Genomic DNA, 20,471 nt, shown 5'->3' on the forward strand with positions numbered 1-20,471 from the left:
GAAAGAAAGAAAGAAAGAAAGAAAGAAAGAAAGAAAGAAAGAAAGAAAGAAAGAAAAAGATACACAGGCATTCTGTATTCTGGTAGTGCTCCTGCCAAGGAAGATTTGTTGTCTTGTATTTGATTTCCAGCTGAGTGGATTCCCATCAAAACAAAACCCTAAATCCTTAGCTGAAACTCACATACATGAAAATTCCCATTTGGTGGCAAACGGGTTGAATAACATTTAACACACAACTTGGAAAGCCTCTACCTCCATTCATCCCTGTGTCCATGGGTGGCCACCAATCTCCTCCTGAGCTCCATTGGTGGGACTCCATTCTTGACCTCATAGCTCTGCCCCTCCTGGGCATCTTGAGGAAGCAGAATCACAGAGCATCCTCCCATCTCACTTCCGTCCCCGTCTTTTCCCTCTCCATTTCTTCTTTCCTTTCTGAGACAGTGTCTCTTTCTGTATCAGAGACTGGCCTCAAAATTGTGATTCTCCAGGTTGGAGAGATGACTGTGTGTTTAAGAGAGCTTGCTGTTCTCCCTCAGAACCTGAGTTCTGTTCCCAAAACCCATGCCAAGGGTCTACAACCTCCAGAAGCTCCAGCTCCCGTCCTCACGCTCTTGCATCCGCACACATGGCTTGAGAGAGTGAGAGAGTGTGTGGGGGAGAGAGAGGTAAGGAGTGACAGGGACAGGGACAAAGACAGACAGACAGACAAACAACAGAAATAAATTTAAGAATTTTGATCCTTCTGCCTCGGCCTCCCATGTGCTGAAATTACAGGCTGAGTCGCCGTGCCTGGCTTGACCAGCATGTTTTTAACTCTACCCTCATTGTCGCAGACATCAGAGTTTCTTTTCCTTTTTTATGGCTGAGTAATATTCCATTGTATGAGTAGAACTCATCTATTTATCTGAGGGTGCATCTAGCTGCTGTCTATTATAGACAATACTGTTACAAGTATTGTGCAGAAATATCCAATTTTTTTTTCCTGTGTAAAAATAGCACTGATGAGAAGGAATGAAGAGAGTAGAAGACTTTGGAGGTAACTTTCTGATCTATGTATCTATCTATCTATCTATCTATCTATCTATCTATCTATCTATCTATCTATCTATCTGTAATTTTTTTTTTTAAGACAAGGTCTCATGCAACCCAGACAGGCTGGCCTTGAGCTCCTGGCTCCGGATCCTCCTGCTACCATCACCCAGTTGCTAGGATTATAGGTTTACCCAACTACATCTGGTTTATACACTATCAAGCCCAAATGGTGACACAGTCCACATGTCTATAAAGCCTGAAGCGTGCCTCGGGTGCAACAGGACACTATTCAGGATGTTCTGACAACTGTCAGTGCATGTAGATGAACCCTGGGGACATTATGCTGGCGTGATAATCCAGGGATGAAACAAGCGCTGTATGATTGCATGTACACAAGGTCCTTGGTGAAGTGTGACCCACTGACAGAAAGTACATGGTTTTATGGGGGACCATGAGAGGGAGCGCGGCCAGGTGGACTGGAGGAGCACCTCTGACTTGTCCCAGGAAACCGAGCATAACTACGCAGGGATGAATTGGAGTGAGGACACGGACTTCTGAGGTAACAGGCCTGGCCATTGGCTCCTTCCCAGAAGCTTCAAGTCTCATGAGAGGGAGGAGAATCAGGGCCCAGATAGACAAGTGCTTCCTCCAGTGATCAGAGTTAAGGGCCACATATCTCTAGCTTGCCCGCCCAGTCTCAACCTTCCCACTGGCTCGTGCGCACTTGAGTCATGATGGACCCTTTTGGCTGTGCCTGACTATGGAGAGCCCAGGGGAGACCAGAAAGGAGGGAAGATGGAAACCATTGTCCCTGGATGCTCCTGTATGGAACCTCTCTCTGTGTTCTATTCTGGATCTGATGTTTCTCTCCCCGCCTCCCTCTCAGCGTAAACAAGCTCCCACTGTTTCCAGAGGAAGGCACTAAGTGTCCTTCCATGAAACCCTTCAGTTGCCATTCTCATGCCCCTGTTTTCCCTCGACAGAGGACAGGATCCTGGGAAACATGGAAGGCAGGCTCTAAAGGGTGGAGAGCAGAAGAGACTGAGCAGCCGTCACCAGCCCCGCTCTCTTGATAACTTTTGGTCTTTTCCACCTAGTAGGAGGCAGTGGTGTCCCCAGGTACCTGGGTCCGTGGCGGCCTTCCATCCTTATCCCCCCACCTGCCTTTCTTCCCCAGGACACCTGAAAGTGGTGGCTGATAGGACCAACCTTCCTTGCTCTTAGAATCTGCCCTGGGAACCCTGATGTTACTCCTGCTGATGGGAGTGGGTGGGCCAAGAGGAGCTGCTGTGACATTGCTAGGGGACTGTTCCATCATCACCATTTCCAGCCTGTACCCCACCCAGCCAGGCAAACAGACATCTCCTGTCCCCCCTCTCCAACCTCAGCCCTGCCCCACAGGCCGGATTTCCTGGGCAAGGTCACTCAGTCGTTGGAACCCAGTGTCCCATAAAACCCACTGATGCAGACAGAGCCATAAAGTAGATGAGCAGATCGCCACAGTGGCCCCAGGATGTTTGTTTAGTGCCTCCCTGCAACTCTCCGTGGCTACAGTGGAGGACGTCTCAGCACTCACAGTGTCCAGGGCCCATGGCTTTCCTGGACACCCTTCAGTCCTTGGATACAGGTTGTGTTTGGGTCCTGTCTCCTGCCAGGGCCTTCTCTCCTCTGCCTATCCATGCCAGCCAAGTTTGGACTCAGGAGTTGCCCAGAACCTCCCAGAATATTCCACACACATCTCAGTCCTGGGTCTTGCCCCACCGTACTCCCTAGTCAGGAACCAGTCTAGAGTTACTGCCCCAGCCCTTACAGGCACAGTGAACTACCCTCTTAGAGGCCATATCTCACTCACCCATCTTGCCCAGGCCACCTCCTGCCCCATTCCTGGTGGCCTGGCATCCATACATTACGCAGCCCTGGCTCGTTCTTGACCTAGTGTCATCTCGGCTCATCCTCACTTGCTGGTGATCCATGATGAGACAGACCCTCGAGGTTCTCTCTGTTACAACACTCTTCCAGCCTTGCTGAGGGGAGCATAGGAACTGACTGGTGCCTGTCCATGGCATCAGCATGGACAGAACCACCAGGGAGGATAGAGAAGTGGAGTTGTGTGCTAATAGTTTGGGCCTGGAGTCAGGGAGGGTCTGGACTTGACCGGGGAAGGAGAATGAGTAGAGGTCACAAGACTGTAGAACAGCCAGACTGCAGCTCTGTTGGGGTGTGAGGATGGAGTGAGGTACAAAAAGAATGGGCTTCCTGGAGCTGGGGCCTGGATGCCACTTACTACCTGCCATATGGGGCTTCAGGCTGGCAAGATGGGGAACAGGGTGCTCAGAGGTACAGGGAAGCTTCTAGGACCAAGGGTAATCTAAGAAGCACAATCCATTCATCTCTAGGTCTGATTCCATGGGGCACGGGGCATGTTGGGCCCTGCAGGAGAGTGCTGGCTGCCTGTCACATCTGTACCTCTGAGGACACCCTTGTCTGGTCAGGAATCCCCTTTGTCAAAACTATTGCTAGGGACCTGAGCTCTCCTGGGCCATTTGGTCTGGATGCCCTTTGTCACCCAATCCCAGGAGAGCCAATGGTGGGCAGACACTGAGGGGGAAAGTGGCCTCAGTTCCCTCCAGGCACACTCCTCTTTGGGATGCTGACATGGGTGGGTGGGGTGGGTTTTGCCACCAGTTCTTGAGACCTGAGGACAAAACCTCCAGCCAGAACTGCCTTATGCCTGCCTCATCTGGAGTCGGCTCTCTGGGAGCTGATGACGTTGCACTTTATGGGGTTCTCTGCTTTAAGCTGACCTCACTTGGCTCCATAGACAATATTTGCTTTGGGAAAGAATCAAACATTTTATTTTCTAATTTATTCAGAGGCAGGTTGTTGAACACAAGTTACCTCATTATGAAGGATGAGCTTACAGCTTTGGCATCTGCCTAGGGAGGGGTCACATTTGAGACCAGGCAGCTCCCACAGCCTTCCCTCAGCTCAGTCCTGCCGACCTGGGCCTCTGTACCCTTCTAGGGAGCCAGAGATTGCCAGGCAGGGCTGCCCAGAGTAGAAGAACAATGGGATCAACTTCTTTCTCCAACCTCAGAAAAGCCCAAGGTGCCCTGGGGACACCAGCAAAATGTGGACATGGGGGCTCTGAGGACATTCTGGGTCTGGAGCAGAGAAGCTGCTGGTGGCACCTGAGGCAGGATCACAGACCCCCCAGAGGCTCACCCTCTCTGGCCTTGGCATTTGCACTCTCTCCCATGGCAGGTCTTTCCAGGCTGTGCTGTTTGCGATGGGAGCAGGTCCCACCTGCTCCCTGCTCCCGCTGTTCCCCCTCCAGGGACAGAGCCCCAGCATCCTGCCTTAAGTGGATGGAGGGCTGTCCAGTCGCTTGTGAGTCCTCACAGTCTCTGAGCTGCAGCGGAGCCTCCACAGCGCCCTTCCCCAGGCCCACTCTGACGGGGCCACTCTGAATAGACCGCATCGTGGTGTGTCCATTCCTCTTCCCAGTCTTCACCATGCGTCTGCCCTGCCCACCCACTCCCACTGCATAGGTCAAGGCCTCCCTCTCCTCACACTGGAGAAAGATGGGGAAAGGCCAGACTAGGACCCCAGAGTTTTATCTGCTCTGCCCCAGGGCCAGTGAAGGTTTGCTTCAACTGTTGCCTCAAAGTGCATGCAGCTGCAGAGTTGCAGAGGCTGAGGAGCTCTGTGAGCAGAGACTGGGGCTGGCTTCCATGCTCACCAGAATACTGTGCAGTGGCTGAGGGCCAGCAGCCCAGCCCAGCTTCAGGGTGGGCAGTCAACAGCACACACCAGTCGTTTAGAAGAGCCTGGCTTTCTCCTGGAAAACAGCTTCATGGCCTGAGAGGCCAACAAGAGTTGTGCCACAGAAGGGGTGAGGGTGCCTGAATATTTCCAGGAGCAAAGTCCAGCTCTTTCTCCCTGCCAAGCCCATCACACAGTCTCCAAACTCGCAGACCCTGGCCTGGCAGAACATGTTGGTGAGAGAGATGGTCAGCCACCACAGAACACCAGCTGTGCTGTGTCGACCCATGGCTTAGCCACAGACAGCTGTCTTCATACCATCCCCAAGAGGAGTCCAACTTGTAGACCTGGGGGCAAGGGTGTCTCACATCCCAGAAGACAACATCACAGAGGTGTGGCAGGACCTGGGTGCTCCTGGGACACTCAAAGCCTGCTGGTCTGCATGAGTCCATTGACCTCACAGCTGCGTGTAGGCAGTGTGGCCTGTGGCCGCCCACTCTTGTCTGGCCGTGGCTCTATGGCGTCTGCGTCTTCCATACTGTATCCTCTACGTAGGCAAAGAACCTTCCGGAAGCTCTGGCGGAAGTTATCGGAGAGGAAGCCATAGAGCAGAGGGTTGGCACAGCTGTTGGCATAAGACAGGGCCACCACGAAGGAGTAGAGGCTGATAGAGATGGGTTCCTCAGGCAGCGTGAAGGCCAGGTTGACAATGTTGACAATAAAGAAAGGCAGCCAGCAGCCCACGAACACCAGCACCACGACCACCACCATCCGAGTCACCTTGCGCTCTGAGCGCCTCCGCCGAGAGGAGCTTACACGCATACCCGTAGCCTTCACCTTCACCACAATGAGCAGGTAACACAAGCAGATGACCAGCAGGGGCCCAAAGAAGCCCAGCACAGATGTGTACGTGATGAAAGCTGCATCCCATAGTCCCACGGGCTCCGGCCAGCTCAGGTTGCAGGTACCCAAGCCCTCCTGGACATTTGCGAACACCAAGAGTGGCAGAGACATGAGCAGTGAGAAGACCCAGACGGCGGCACTGGCCAGCTTGGCTATTCGTGGGCGACGCCACCGGGCTGAGCGGAGAGGGTGGACCACGGCCAGGTAGCGGTCAACACTCATTACCATTAGGCAGAAGATACTGGTGAACTGGTTGATGCCGTCCAGCGTCATGACCAGGCGGCACAGGAAAGGGCCAAAGGGCCAGTAGGAGACAGCATTCTGGGTAGCCAGGAAGGGAAGCCCCAGCATAAACAACACGTCAGCCACAGCCAGGTTCAGGATGTACACATTAGTAACTGTCTTCATCTTGGCGTGCCGCAGGACCACATAGATGACCAGTGTGTTTCCACTCAAGCCCACGGTGCACACCAGCAGGTAGAGCACAGACACTAATACTGTCCGGATTCCCATCCATGACCCTGGGCCCTCCAGTGTCCGATTATGGTTACCACTGGAAGCAGCTGAAGCATTCCAGCCAGGTGTGGAAGCCAGAAAGAGGGGTTCCATGCAGTCGGCTTTAGGCCCGGTGTGTCTCTGCAAGAGAAGAGGTCACTAGTGGGCACATACAGGCATTCCTTCCTCCAGCCGTCCCAAGCCCGCCTGCCCGACGGTGGTAGGTAAACACCATTAGTCATGTTCAACTCGGCTGGGAATCACATTAAGCAAATTGTTTGGAAAATGAGCTGGAGAGGAAGAAGAAGCCACGTTGGGGAGAAGAGAATGGGTGGCTCAGTGAGCCAACAGGGGCATTGCCTGTCAATATGGGTACTACAGTAGCTGCCCGATGACCCACAACCTATGACTCTACTTGCTTGACCCCTGCTATCCAACACTCTGTCTCCCAACTCCCTCAGAGCCCTGGAGGGCAGCATTTCAGGAGAGTGACAGAAGCTCAGTGGGGATCGCCTCCCCAGGGCCCCCCAGACTATGAGGAGAAGTGGCTGATAGAGAAGGATGGGCAGGCCAAGATGCCATGGCTGTGGAAAGCCCATCATATCCAACACACGTGGCATCCCTGACCTGTTCTGCCAGGAAGTCCCAAGGCTGGGTCCTCTCTGGGGCAGGGGGCCTCCCGTCCACAGGAGATTCTAGGGAATCTCCAGCAAACTGTCTCCAGCAAACAGTTTCCATCCCCAGCAGAGCCTGAGCCTGTTAGAGGCAGCAATTACTCCAGAGGTCCCTGTAGATACAGTGGCTGGCCCACTTCTCACCGCTGAGGATTCTGCCTTGATGCCTACTGCCCGCCCAGGGCAAAGGTCTGTCTCCTGCTCAGCAATGGCAGATAGCCCTAAGCCCCAGGCTTAGTGCACAAGGTGGAAGATTATACACAGTGTGCCTAATGCAGGGACAAAAACACAAGGAATGAATGCAACAGGGGACATGCCGAGCTGTGGGCATAGCACAGGAGGGGCCACGCAGCATACCGCGTGGCAGAGCCAGGGAGTGAACTCAAGCCTGGGAATCAGAGTGGCAACACTGGGCAGGTGCTTGGGCTTTGTGGAGAGGCAGGTGTGGGGGGCACAGAGCCTGACAGATGAGCGTCAGATGCACTCTCTCACTCACTTGCTTTGTTTCTTAGTGGCTGATGTATCTCATAAAAATGAAGATGCCCAGGAGGAAATAAACACCTCTGTTGCTGGGGAAGAAGTAGAAGGGCAGGACTGGGGCCTACAGTCTGGGCAACTGGCAAGGAACTGAAGTGATGGGAGGGCACAGGCCAGGGACAGGCCATGGGGAGGCAGGAGCCCTCAGCCTGAGCCGGGCTGTCCACCAGCTCTGCTGCCCTCAGAAACCTGTACCACTCATCTGCTCTGCAGTGGCCTGAGCCATAGCAGAATGGGGCACTCCAACAGGTGTCAGGGCAGGGCCTAGCCCTGGGGTGACCAGGATCAAGTAGCGGCAACTACAATCTGACGAATAAGGAAAGGTGGGCCAGGGTGCCGGGATCCCAGAGGGAACAGCAGCAGCAACAAGGAAATGAAAAAGTTTCTCCCTCAACCAGCCACTGCGACAAAGATTCCAAGTTCTCGAGGCTCATGGATGCTAAGGAATATGAAATGGAAAGCCAAGGAGAGAGGGTCCAGCAGTGGACCCTGCAAAAGGTGAAATAAGATCAGATGTCTTAACTAGTATGCCTAGGACATGTTTCAGGAAGTATAAGATCTTTGAGTAAAGCAAGGATAAAATATTACAAGGAGTAAGGAGTAAACAGAGAAGCCCCTCCCAACCCCCACATAAACCTTTAAGTCACAGATGTTGGGCATGAAAAATACAGTCGTTTTGTGCCAGGAGAGGCAGCTCATCTGTTAAGAGTGTCGGAAATTCTTTCAGGGAGCCCAAATTTGAGTCCCAGCACTTACGTTGGGCGCATTACAACTGCCTGTCACTCCAGCTTCAGGGAATCTGATACTTTTGGACTCCGTGAACAACTGTAATTACATGCACACAACCACGCATAGACACGCGTAATTAAAAAGAAAACAAATCTTTAAAAAATGGAAAATACAGTCATTTAAATCAAGAACAGCTAAGACAAAGGAAGCCCATAAAAATGAGGACTAATCTAGTTATTTAGATAGTGTTGAGGAGAGAATTGGTGAAATAGAATATACTGAGGGATGTTGAGAAGATACACACATGGAAGAGATAGGAAGGCCAAGCAGGGACCACAGGATAAGGGGGATGTCCTCTCAGACAGATTGCTAGATGCCTCTTCCTGGCTAGTTATGGCTCCAGCAGGATTAAAAATCACAACCCACCAGCATCACCACTGAGCTGCAGAGCATCACATAAAGAGAAAATCCTGGAGAATATCACTAGGACGTATCACAGAAACACCACAAACAGTGACAATGACAACACGATTCCATCGGCAAAGATAAGGTAAGAGGTACATGAACCTTATTGAATAAAACGGTGAAGGGTACCCCTGGGAATGCAGAGTGATTGCCTAGTAGGCACGATTACCTGGGTTCAATGCCCAGCAATGCGCGAGCCATGTGTGCTAGCACAGGTCGCGATTACAGCACTTTAGAGGGGTGGAGGCAGAAGATCAGAAGCTCAAGGTCATTCCTGACTGCATACTGTGTTTGAGGCCAGCCCGGGATACATGAGACCTGGTAGTAAGAAAGGGGAAGGGCTGAAGAGATGGCCCAGTGGTTAAGAACGCTGGCTACTCTTCCAGAGGAACCCAGGTTCAATTCCCACCACTCACATGACAGCTCACAACTGTCTATAACTCCAGTACCAGGGGATCTGAGGTCCTCTTCTGGCCTCTGCATGCCATGGTATGTAGATATACATGGAGGCAAAAATAGATAGATAGATAGATAGATAGATAGATAGATAGATAGATAGATAGATAGATAGATAAATGACTTAAAAAGACAATGTTAGGTAGGGGATGAATAGAGCTGAGTAAGTGCCTGAGTTCCTCTGTTAGCACTGAAGCCCTGGTCTAGAAGGGTGTCCCTGGATTGAGGACAAAAATGGCTTCAGCTGGAGGCCATGTCATTCAGACCTTCAGCAGGAGACCATGGGAAAGGCCTTTACTCAGACATTCAGACGGGCGCATCCATAGAGGCCAGTAGGTGGAACTGATGATTGGCATCACAGAGGCTGGTTCACAGTGGCTGGTCGCAGGAAATATCCATGTGGTACTTTAAAAGTAAAGCTCACAGGAGCTTTACAGGAGAGCTGGAAGACCTGTCCTAAATGAACTAGTGTAGAGCCAGCCAGGAGTAATGAAACGTCAACTCACCTAACCAGTATACATGGACGGAGACCGAGGGACCAAACAAGGGGTCTGAAATGGGATGGATGAAGGTGATGGATCAGCCCCTGAAGGTAAGCTATCCACTGTTGGTGGTGGTGGTGGTGGTGGGGGGGGGGGGGGCTGATGGGTTCAGAGCCTCCCAAATAAGCTCTGTCTTGGGGCAGCAGTTCTTGGACACATGTCTGACCTTAAGTTTAGCTCTCTGGTGCACCCTTTTTTGTTGCTACCCAGAGCCCAGGAGTGGCTTAGCAGGCCACCAGCCCTTGATACCTCCACAAAACTACAGCTCCCAACCAGTCTCAGAGCTACAAAGAACAAAATGGGCCCGAGAGCTGTGCCTGCCTCTTGGAAAATAATTCTGCAAATGCCGCTTTAAAAAAGAGCAATCTTCTTAGTCACAAGAATTACATGTTCGGGGGAAAATTGCCCCTCAGGCCATTTCGACTGTGGGCATGAGTGAATGAGGGGATTTCACAATGGCCTGCTTAAACAACCCAGCTGGGTGCCATCTTCCCCAGCAGGTCCTGGCCCCACCCACTCACCCCAGTCCCTGCCCTGTTATCTTTGGGGCCTTGGTGCTTCCCTGGGCTCTAGCTCCAGGTGTAAACAAGATCATAGAAATGTAGGGTTGCAGGAGAAGTGAAATGATGGGACCCTAACTCATCTGGAGATGCAAGTGTTAGGTTCCCCATCTTCTGCTCCCCTCCTGCTTTGCTGAGGGTGGGGCTGGAGTCAGACACCCCCACCCCCAACTCACCCTTGCCCACAGCCATAAATGACACCCCTCTTGCTGCCTTGTCCCAAATACACTCCACCTCTGAACATTTCTGGAGGCAGCTTGGGCCAAGGCAGGGGAAACTGAAGCAGGCTTAGCCCAGCTGGGTAGACCAACAGGGAGAGGAGGACTGCACAACCCGGGCGAAGGAGCCCAGGTGGCTGTCCCTGCCCCGAAGAAGGCTGTTTCCACCTCCATGCAATTTTCTCAGGAATCTGGGCCTTTACCGTATGGGGAACCCAATGCTGGCTTATGGTCAGTCATTGGTGCTGCTGGAGGCTCTGGCACACCCCACCTGCGACGCTCACCGACAGTGCCAACGCCTGACTTTGGGCATCTAGGTTCCGGCTCTCATCACCTTAAGTCACAACTGGTGGTGGGGAGAGGTGGGGCGGCCCTGCACATCAGAGAACGTTCTAGGACATTCTCCATCCCACGGAGGGGCGGAATGGCTGGAGGACTGGTGGACTCCAGGACACAAGTGGGGAGACTCTTGGCCATGTATGTGTGTGTGGGGGGGGGGGGGCTCCATTCCCAGAGGGCAGGGGTGTATCCAGACCCCCTGTTCCGGCGCAAAAAAAAAAAAAAAAAAAAAAAAATCGCAGGGACCTCAGATCCCACAGGGCGTCTGTCTATACGCGCCAGGCGGCAGCTCCGTGCTGGTCACCACTCCGCCTGCAGCTCTCGGACCCTTAGGCGCACACCGCCCCTTCTCCCCGACAGTCCCCTACCCAATCGGCGTCCAGCTGCAGACCACCTGGCCTGCTCGATGTCCCCGCTGCTCCCTCCCACCTTCCCTCCGAGCCCGTGGCTCCTGAGGCCTCTGGGCTCTCTCAGCTCTCAACCCTCCCTGGCATTGGGGGCGCGCGCCATGGAGAGGTCGGACCAGGGGGTGCATAAGCAGAGGGAAATATCTGGGTTCATTGGAGCTTCTGACCTGACCCAGGCACACCGGGTGGCCTCCGGGTTTCCGAGATCGGTGAATCCCGAGGGAAAAGGCAGAGGGATGCAGCTCCGAGGTTGGGGAGTGGACGCGAGAGGGACTGGGGGATCCCTGCAGAGATGCCCAGGAGAGCTTGAGAATTCCCTGAGCCGTAGGCAGGGGCCAAATGGAGAGACCCCAGGCCTGGCCTGTGCGCAGAGACAGCGGGAGGGAGCGACAGACCTGTGCGGGACAGGGTGCCCACGCCGGGACGGGCACGGCGGCGGTACTTCGTGGTTAGGCAGCGCCCTCCGGCTCCAAGACCAGCGCGCTCACTCGGTTGCTGTACGAAGTCGACGCCCGCCCTCGGGCTAGGGGGGGGAGGTAGAGAGTGGAGGAGATAGAGGGGGCGGGGCGGAGCAGGGCGGGGCGAGAGCATCGGGTCGAGTTGGGTGGGGCAAGCTCCAATAGGCAGAGCGAGAAAGGGGGGTTCCGGGAGGAGTTGGGGATCTGGGCAGTGGAGTTGGGCTGCTTGGGTGGACTCTTGTCTAGGCAGCTTCGTCAATCTAGCTACCTGTATGGCCCATGTCACTTACGTCTGCCCTCTCCTCTGCGCAGCGCTTGTGTGGTTGACAGTGACTTAGACCACGCCCCCATCCCATCCTTTTTCCAACAACCAGTTTGGGCTGTGATTGGAAGCTTAAGGCTTAAGTTCCTCTAGTGCCTGAAGAATCTTAGAAGAGTCCTCACTTCTGAGAGAAGTTTGGTGGCCTATAGAGATGTCTGAGGTGAGGTTCGAAGAACGGAGGGGAGGCAGTGGGAAGCCTCAAGGCAGAGTGTGATCACCCGGGGTTCTCTGAACGGGCAGGGCTGGGCCTGAGAGTCTATACTGCCCACTAGGCCCCAGGCCTTGGGATGCTGCTTCCTGAAGAGTCTGACAAGAGTTGGGTGCCCACCTTCTCTGGAGCTAGGCACAGAGCCTGTCCCAGCAGCTCCCTGGCCCTGGAGCCAGCGAACAGTTCAGTTCTTTAGCTTGACCTGAAGTCATGCAGCATCAGCAAGAACAACCGACATAACACACATCTAGATGACATCAGGGCCCGGCCAAGCATGTGGGGGTCAGCTGCATACTGCTGGTCCCCAGGGGAGATGCTTCAGCTGATCAGGCAGTCAGTGCCTTAGCTTTCTTGGTTTTTCTGTGGCTCTACGGTCTGTCCATGGAACCTGGATTAGGGTTGTGATGGAGAGAGCCCAACCACATGGAAATTGCCCATTCTCCAACTCCTCACAGTACTCCTCACAGCCAGACTTGGACTCAACATTTAGGAAGATTTTTAACCTTTCCCCTCGTCCTGGGCCCTATGGTCTAAGTAACTGTGAGCTTCTTGGAGGCTGTCCAGATCCTGCCACAAGGGCACCTTCACTGCACCTCGGCACTCGGATGGCAGCTGCTGGCCCACTGCCTCCAGGAGCTGACAGCACCTTTCTGGTGCCCTATAGGGTACATCAAGGTAGACTAAGCCATCCTGGATACCCAGGGTCTCTGCTAGAAACAGGCATGGCGTGAGCAGGGTACCAGAGGTGTGAGGTGGTATGGGAGGCTTTCTGTTGACTGTGTGGGATGAGGAGACAGGCTGGGTCCAATGGAGTGTGCAGAGCCCTCAGGCTAGGGAGGTCATCTGCAGGCCTTCACAGAACTTTCCCCGCGGTTAGGTAGGAGACCATTTCTGAACACTCCCAGTGCGGTGGACACAGCTGGGTGGACACACAAGAACGGCACCTGTCCCACCAGTTCAGTGTGTAGCAGAGAGGTAATAAACAACAACAATATAGAAAATTTTAGGGACTGGAGCGATAGATGGCTCCGAAGTTAAGAACACTGATTGCGGAACCAGGATTTGATTCCCAGCACCCACACAGTAGCTCAAAATGGTCTGTACCTCCAGTTTCAGGGCATTTAATGTCTTCTTCTGGCCTCTGAGTGCACCAGGCACACGTAATGTACACACACACACACACGTACAATACCCATGTGCATACATAAAATAAGAAAAATAAGAAAATTTGAAATCTTGATAAAGACAACAGGAGGCCAAGGACCACCTCTGGCGTGGTGTGGACAAATGAGGAAGAGACTTGGACAGAAAGCAGCAGGTTGAAGGCCGCAGGGTGGAGAGAAGCTCTGTGGCTGAGCAAGTGAGCCAAACACGAGTGGTGGCTCTGGTGCATCTCCTTGTCCTGTGCCACAGCTCTGGCTACTCCACGCCAGCCATTGTCCCCTCTCATTTTTCTCCTCAAACGTGCTGCCCGTCACCAGCCCTCTCACTCACTCACAGAGTTTAGTGTGGCCATTTCCAAGATCAGGACATAGACAGAGCAGCAAGTAGGGCCTTGCCAGAGATCGGCAGAGGTGACCTCCGGAGGCTGCTTCTAGGTAGCACATCTGCTCACTGCTAACCTGGCCTGGGCTCTGCCAACTGGGACAGCAGACAGGCCATGTGCCTTGCTCCATCCCAAGCCTCCCACCAGCCCAGGTCTCCAACAGAACCCCATTCAGGCTGATCTCTGCCTGGCCACACCTCCTAATTTATCACCAACAGGATGTGCCTAGCAGCAGCAGGGTCCCGTGTCCCCAGCTCCCTGGCAAAGACTGAGGCTATCCATATCTGAAACTGCTCATGACCTTGCCTGCCTACACGGAGGTTGGCTCTTTCTGAGCATTTTCCTATTATGGGATAAGGAGTGACAGGAGCTGTCTTCTGGCTGCCATCTGAACCAGAGGTGCTGCAGGCCGAGCAGAGGTTGCCTTTGGCCTTAGAGCCACCTCAGGTCTGGTGCTAGTAGGCATAGGTAGGCTGGGCGAGAGTGGACCTCGCTCTCAGAGTCTCGCATGAAGACTGGCACAGTAGGTTGGCCACTGAGGGGTGGGTGGCCAGGCTTCACTCCTCACCTTATGGAATTCAGGTCAGCCCCTCACGGGCTCTGTGACAGCAGGCTGGGAGAAACCACTGTTCTTTCCCCAGAGCAGGCCAGGGGAAATGCACACAGGTATCTGCCTGTCATACTGGCCCAGGGGCCAGCTCCCCCCTGTCTTGATGGCCTACAGGCTGGCTGTCCATACGAGGACTTAATGCAAGGGCCCAAGCCGGGAGGTAAGGGATGTCCAGAGGGACAGGTGAAAGGATGGGCCTGGGGCCCCACTGGTCTCCTTAAAGAAATGTGGTGTCCAGACATGGTTGGCCAAGGGATCTAGCCTGAGGATCTATATTTGTTTTTAGCTATCTGTCTGTCATACACAAAGAGCTCAGTGCCTTTTGGTTCCCACTAATTCTAGGGTCTGGTTCCCATGTCTGCCTGTTGATCACTGCTCTGAGTGATGTCTTTGTCCTGTTGGCTGCCTAGCTGAGCCTTGTCGGCAGGTGTTAGTGACTGCCACCTTCCATTCCACAGGCCAGGCCGGTCATGTGAAGCATGGGCTGAACAGAGGCCCCATTAGCAAGATGGAGAACAAATTAACCTTTCTGGGCAATGGTGAAGGCTCCAGCATACATAGCTTGGACTCTCTGCCCTCAGTACACGGTAAATAGAAGGGAGATCCAGGGTGTTTAGGCACCATTAGTACCTGCCATACCGAGGAATACCCTTGGATAGCTGGAGAAACTGAGGGCCCAGGCAAAGGAGCCATATTGGCTGAGGTTCCCAGTGAGCCATGTCCTCCTCTGCCAGGACCTTGTGGTTGGGACAAGCCAGTTGGGGGAACACTATGGACTGACTATCCTAAGGCGTTCAGTCACTGTGTAGCCCAGGACTGCTGGGCCTCCAGGCTGCAGATACAATGCTGTCTGACTGACAGGGCAAGTCTCAAAGATCCCAGCCACCTACTTGGCGTGTCCCGCAGAGAATCTTCTGTCCACCTTCCCAGGATGGGTTCTGGGGAAGCTGGAGGCTGGGCCTCTGCATCTGCCTGCTCCTCTAAGTCATTCACCTCACGGGAGCTCCTTGGGTTCCACTGTGCCCGTGTACTACAGCTCTCATGGAAGGGGTGCTCCAAGTGCTGGCATCTGCTCCCTCTGCTCTCCAGTCTCCCCGCCTCTTTCCTCAGCCCTGATGCCCTTACCCCTACCCGCCACTTTAAGCCCCGACAGAGCAGAGCACTTTCATGTCTCTACTTCCCCCGAAAGGCTCTGGGATTCCACTGTCAGGAGTGGCTGTCAACAGAAGGCCACAGCCTCTGATTCAGGCAGGATGCTGGGGCCGTGTAGGCCCTCCTTGGAGTCCATGATAACCTATAGGTGGCCTGGTTGCTGGAGGCCTGCTTCTGCCTCCTTGATGACCTTTGCTCTAGGCAGGAACACCTCACCTCAGGCCACTCTGCCAAGGAGGATCAAATAAGGTGAGGCCTGCATGGGGACACTGCAGAGAGGTCCAGTGGGGAGGGAGGGGGGAGGATTAGCAGCTGCCTGGAGCCATGGCAACGGGGCAGTGGCCTCATGGTCTCCCCAGAGATGGTTGAGCATCATTTATGGAGACCTCCATTCCTTCTGAGACCCACATCTATGACAACTTGTCAGAGGCTGCTCGGTGGCTGTCAGGGACAAAGCCCTTTCTCTCAACCCCTGACAGGGTGCCATGAAGCTCTGTGGTTATTCAAGAGCATTGGAAGCTATCTGCAGCCAGACACCCCGAGCTTCTCTTGCTGCCACTGATTGCCAAGCCTTCACTCCGCTGTCCCCATACCTAATGCACCCACCTTCCCTCTCAAGTGAATCCCTTGCTACCCCCCACCGTCCTGGCTTCTCTGCTTCTGTCTAGGGGTCTGGTACACAGCAGTAGCCCAGTAAACATCGGGCAGCCCACTTCCTGGCCTCTGCTGCTGGGGCGGGCGGTGGGGCCCATGCAGGGGGAGAGGAGACCAGCCTCCTGTGAGGCCGGCACAGCGGGTTGCCACCCACTCAGCCTCTGGGACACTGCCAGGCTCCCAGCAGGAGCTGACGGTCGCAGGCCAGGCGTGCAGCGGTAGACTGTCTCAGCAGGGCTGCAAGGATGTCTCGGGCCGGGAATGTCAAAGTGTCACAGAGTGTGGAGGACATCGTATAGGCTGCACATTCTAATTGGGAAGGGGGGGGGCGCTGACTGGTCAGCAGACGGTCTCTGTGAAGGCGTATGAGTGAGGTCCAGGCAGACAAAGCCGAGCGTGATACCCACCCAGGGACTAGATGGACAAGGACCCTGGACTCCTGGGGACCCGTAGGCAGGAAGGGACAGCTAACTCCCTCCTGGCTGTGGCCACAGGCTCCAGCAGATGCCACTAGAAGTTTAACAGAGAGACTCTGCTAGAATGGGGCACCTTAAAAGGCAACTTCCTAGGCTACTGACTTTCAAAATGGGAGGTAGGGGTAAGCCATCAGGGTAGAATGGTTCCACCCCACCCATACTCCTCCCAGTCCTTGCCTGCCTGTCCCCTCTCGCCTCTCCAGGTCCCAGTGTCCTGTCTTGGGCAGAAGAACCAGTAAAGAGGCTACTGGCGGGGAGAAGGCCATGCCAGGTGACACCTGTGGAGCCCCTGAGCAGAGTATGAGGCAATAGTGAGCCAGCACCCCAGCTCCCCGACAACAGCTGCCCCGGGCAGGGCCTGGGCTAGCCCTGGTGGCCTGGCGGGCAGCCAGACCTGTTTAGAATCATCTGTCCACCTACAGTCAGGAGACAGGCCATCAGCCTGGCTGCGGCAGCCCATTTCCGACCCAGGCCACAAGCTGCGTGTTTGCACAGGACACGGAGATTGGTGGTATGTGGGAAGCAACTGAGAATGTTTTGTTACAAGGTGCAGATGGCATAGTGCGGGAAGGCCAGGCCCCTCTTTCTTTATCCTGCCACCCAGGCTAACAGGATCTGCTTTTCCAAGGATGGCCTGTTCTAGGTAGGGTCTTGGGCCTCAGTCCTGACAAGCATAGGACTGTTCCTAACTGAGCTGCCCTTCCAAGAAGTCACTTCCCTTTCCAGTGAGGTGCATGGCTGATTAGTTTAGCAGAGAGACTATGTGTAGGTCTATGGCCAAAGAAGATGGCAGTAGCTACCTAAAGCGAGCAGGAGGGGCTGGTCCACATATGCAAGCCCATGCTTCCTGAGGCCCTGGTCTTCCTTTGGAGATCTTGGGGGATGTGGCCAGATGTTGTTATGGCTGGTCCAGGTCCTCCATGGCTCGGCTCTCAGCTTCTCAAGCTGTACTCTCTAGGACAAAGGCGGCATTCCTTGCCTTCCTGCTCTCCCTGACAGAAGAGCCCTTTGAAGCCTTGCATTTCATGTTCAAGGCACATTTAGATGTTGACTCATTCGAAGCTTGTTTAACTCACTAATTTATGAGTCCCAGACAGATCAAACGAGCATGTTTCCCTTGATTTGTTCACATCAATCAACTATCAAATCAATTTCTAAAGGTCCATTTCATTTACCGGATGCAAGCAGAACGCCATCTTTTCTAATACATTAGAATCCAGCAATTCATCAACTTATTTAATTTCATTTCAATCTGAAAGGCTAATAGCACTGGGGACAGAGTTCCTCATCAGAGAACAAGTCATTAAGCAAGTCATGGATGTGAGCAGCACAGGGCTTGCTTCTTGGCTTCATGACCTATAAGGGCCAGCAGCCTATGGAAAAACAGAAGGAGGGCATTGGCCCAGAAACCCTACCTCAACCATGCTTACAACCCCTGACCAGTACTCTTAGTTGCAAGTTTTTGTTGTTGTTAATTTTTTTAGTAGACATACAAAATGGTATAAACACATTTTATTTTATGTTTTTCCCCCTGCATGTACGTCTGTTCGTCACTTGTATGCCTGGTGACCTCAGAGGCTAGAGAAGGTGTCAGATTCCCTAGAATTTAAGTTATAGATGAGGGAATGTGGGTGCACTTAACCACTGAGCCAACTTTCCAGCCCCTAATACCTCATTTTCATACACATATATCATTGTACTTTGCTTCTAATTGCCCCACAACTGGCCTTTCTATCACTTTTTTTCCCCTCTTGCTGTCTCTTCTCCCAAAAGGTCTCCTCTCTACTTTCTTAAAAAATTTTGTTTTTACTTTTTAAATTATGTGTATGCTGGGGGGAAGGGGGAGGCTGTGTGCATGAGTGTAGGTACTGGAGGAGGCCAGAAGAGGGCACCGGATCACCCGGAGCTGGAGTTACAGGAGGTTATGAGCCAGCTAACATGGGTACTAGGAACTGAACTCTGGTCCTCTGCAAGAGCAGTACAGGTTCTCCCTAGCCCCTCCCTTTTACTTTATACTGTCATTCATTCATTCATTCATTCATTCATTCATTCATTCATTCATTCTCTGTCCTTTTCTTTCCCTGTCTTTGTGTTTTTCTCTCTCACACACACACACTGAATCTTTGGCTTGTTTTATTTAACACATCTTCAGTTCCATTCAGTTCTCTACAGATATCACAACCTTATTCTTTTTCTGGCCAGATTCCTTTGTGTATATTAATTGTGGGCTCTTCATCTGTTGACAGGCATCTAGGCTGGTTCTGTTTCCTCTACATTGTGAACAGTGCAGCAGTCGACACAGATGTACAGGTATCTCTGGGCTACTCTGCCTTTTGCCATTTTCTGTGTGGGACATATAAATAGCCTAACATAATTATTTGCAAAAATATCTGTCTCCAAACATGGCCGTGCTGGCAGATTCTAGGAGTTCAGACTTGAGCTTAGCTTTGCGCATGGGATACAGTTCAACGCACACGTAGACCTTTAAGTCTTGGAGGATTCCATTTACAGCGCTGGGAGGTGTGATACATTCTACCAGAGGAGAAAAACCAACCGTTAGTCACACCCATCCACAAACCTTGTGAGTTAACAGTTGGCCTGTATGATATGCCCACTGCTACAATGGTAGCAAGGGTGTTAGGGAACACCCAAACACTTCCTGGCTGGATTTAAGCCCTACTCCACACGCTCAAATCCACACCTGTCACATCTCTGGTCTTGGTGGCCATTGGCCTACTGTAGTCACTAGATACCCCCGCCCCCAGGCTTCTGTTCAAGACCCACATATCTTACCCATGCCATGGCCCTGAGACGAGGTGGGACCAGGTAGCTGCTGCCAGGCGAGACAGATTTGGGGGAGGTACAATGTTCACCCCAGTTGTGGGATTTCTGGGCTCCCTTCAGGGCCGTAAGAGGAGAACTCCTTTGAGACTTTCTGTTGTCCATTTGGTTCAAACCAAATCCTGGGGCTGAACATGCTTGGTGGCAGTTTCTGCTTCCTGCTGTGTCCTCTGGGCAGCTGGAAAGTGTTCTCAGCTTAAGGAGCAACTCGTTCGTATATTAGCTTCTCAAGTGACAAAGTGGTGTCTGGAGGCATTTAGAAGCTGCCATCTGGTTTAATGCTATGTCCATTTAGCAGAATAGTAGCAGTAGCTCTTCCCCAGGGCCACCACCTATTTAGCCACAGATTCTTGGCTTCTGTAACGGTGACAAGTGTGGATTTGATGTTGTGGAGTGGGGCTTAAATCCAGTCAGCAGGTGATTCCGTAACAGCCAGGCCACAGTTGCACCAGAGGCCACTAAGTGTTAGCATAGCTCACAGGGTTCGCAGCTGGGAATGAGTGACAGGTATTTTCCTCTCTGGTAAACTGTGTCACACCTTCCAGCGGTATGAAAGCTGCGGGAGAGGTGGAACTTCCTGACAGAAGGCAGCTTGATTTCTCTGTGTTCTTTATGTGACTCACACATGTGGTATATTCAGCAATAGGTTCTCACCACCAAGTTTTGGAGGGTAACCAAGAGTAGTGACAATAGCCTGTAATGTTTGGGGGTCTCTGGAACCCCACTGGCCAACAACTCCAAAAGAGCTGACCAGTTCCTGGTGCTAAGTTTTGCTTGTTTGCTTTGCTAGCCTGACATTTCTAGGAGGGACATTGTCCCTCTTACAGAGGAACTCCATTTAAACTTTTTGAATGTATGTGTATGTCTGGTTTTAGAAATCTTCCACAGTAGTATGTTTCCACATGATTTTTAAAAAAAAAAAAAAAAAAAAAAAAAAAGAGGCTTCTAGTGTCAGTGGCTGCTTCCCACACTCTCTCCTCTGTCCTGCCTTCCCATCCCCCCTCATCTAATCCTTTCTGTTTCCTTATACCCTTTCCTCCCCTTTACAGCACAAATTCGATCTTCTCTGCCATGTAAGCTAC

The 20,471-nt window shown here is 52.8% G+C and overlaps 1 protein-coding gene across 1 annotated transcript; it reads right to left on the minus strand.

Annotated features, from left to right (window-relative positions):
- Nucleotides 1-3,874: 3,874 nt before the first annotated feature.
- Sstr5 (somatostatin receptor 5) lies at nucleotides 3,875-11,597 on the minus strand. Its single transcript, XM_055604664.1, has 2 exons — nucleotides 11,518-11,597; nucleotides 3,875-6,336 (listed from the first exon to the last, which is right to left on the minus strand). Exon 2 carries the CDS (start codon nucleotides 6,307-6,309, stop codon nucleotides 5,221-5,223), a length of 1,089 nt encoding a protein of 362 aa, XP_055460639.1. The 5' UTR covers nucleotides 6,310-6,336; nucleotides 11,518-11,597; the 3' UTR covers nucleotides 3,875-5,220.
- Nucleotides 11,598-20,471: the final 8,874 nt, after the last annotated feature.

Source organism: Psammomys obesus, unplaced genomic scaffold (assembly GCF_907164565.1).
Source record: "Psammomys obesus unplaced genomic scaffold, mPsaObe1.curated_primary_1811, whole genome shotgun sequence".
Classification (NCBI taxonomy): Eukaryota; Metazoa; Chordata; class Mammalia; order Rodentia; family Muridae; genus Psammomys; species Psammomys obesus.

What these genes read in the sequence shown, in the direction of transcription:
- Sstr5 (XM_055604664.1), bottom strand. Translation starts at nt 6,309, where the DNA reads ATGGAACCCCTCTTTCTGGCTTCCACACCTGGCTGGAATGCTTCAGCT.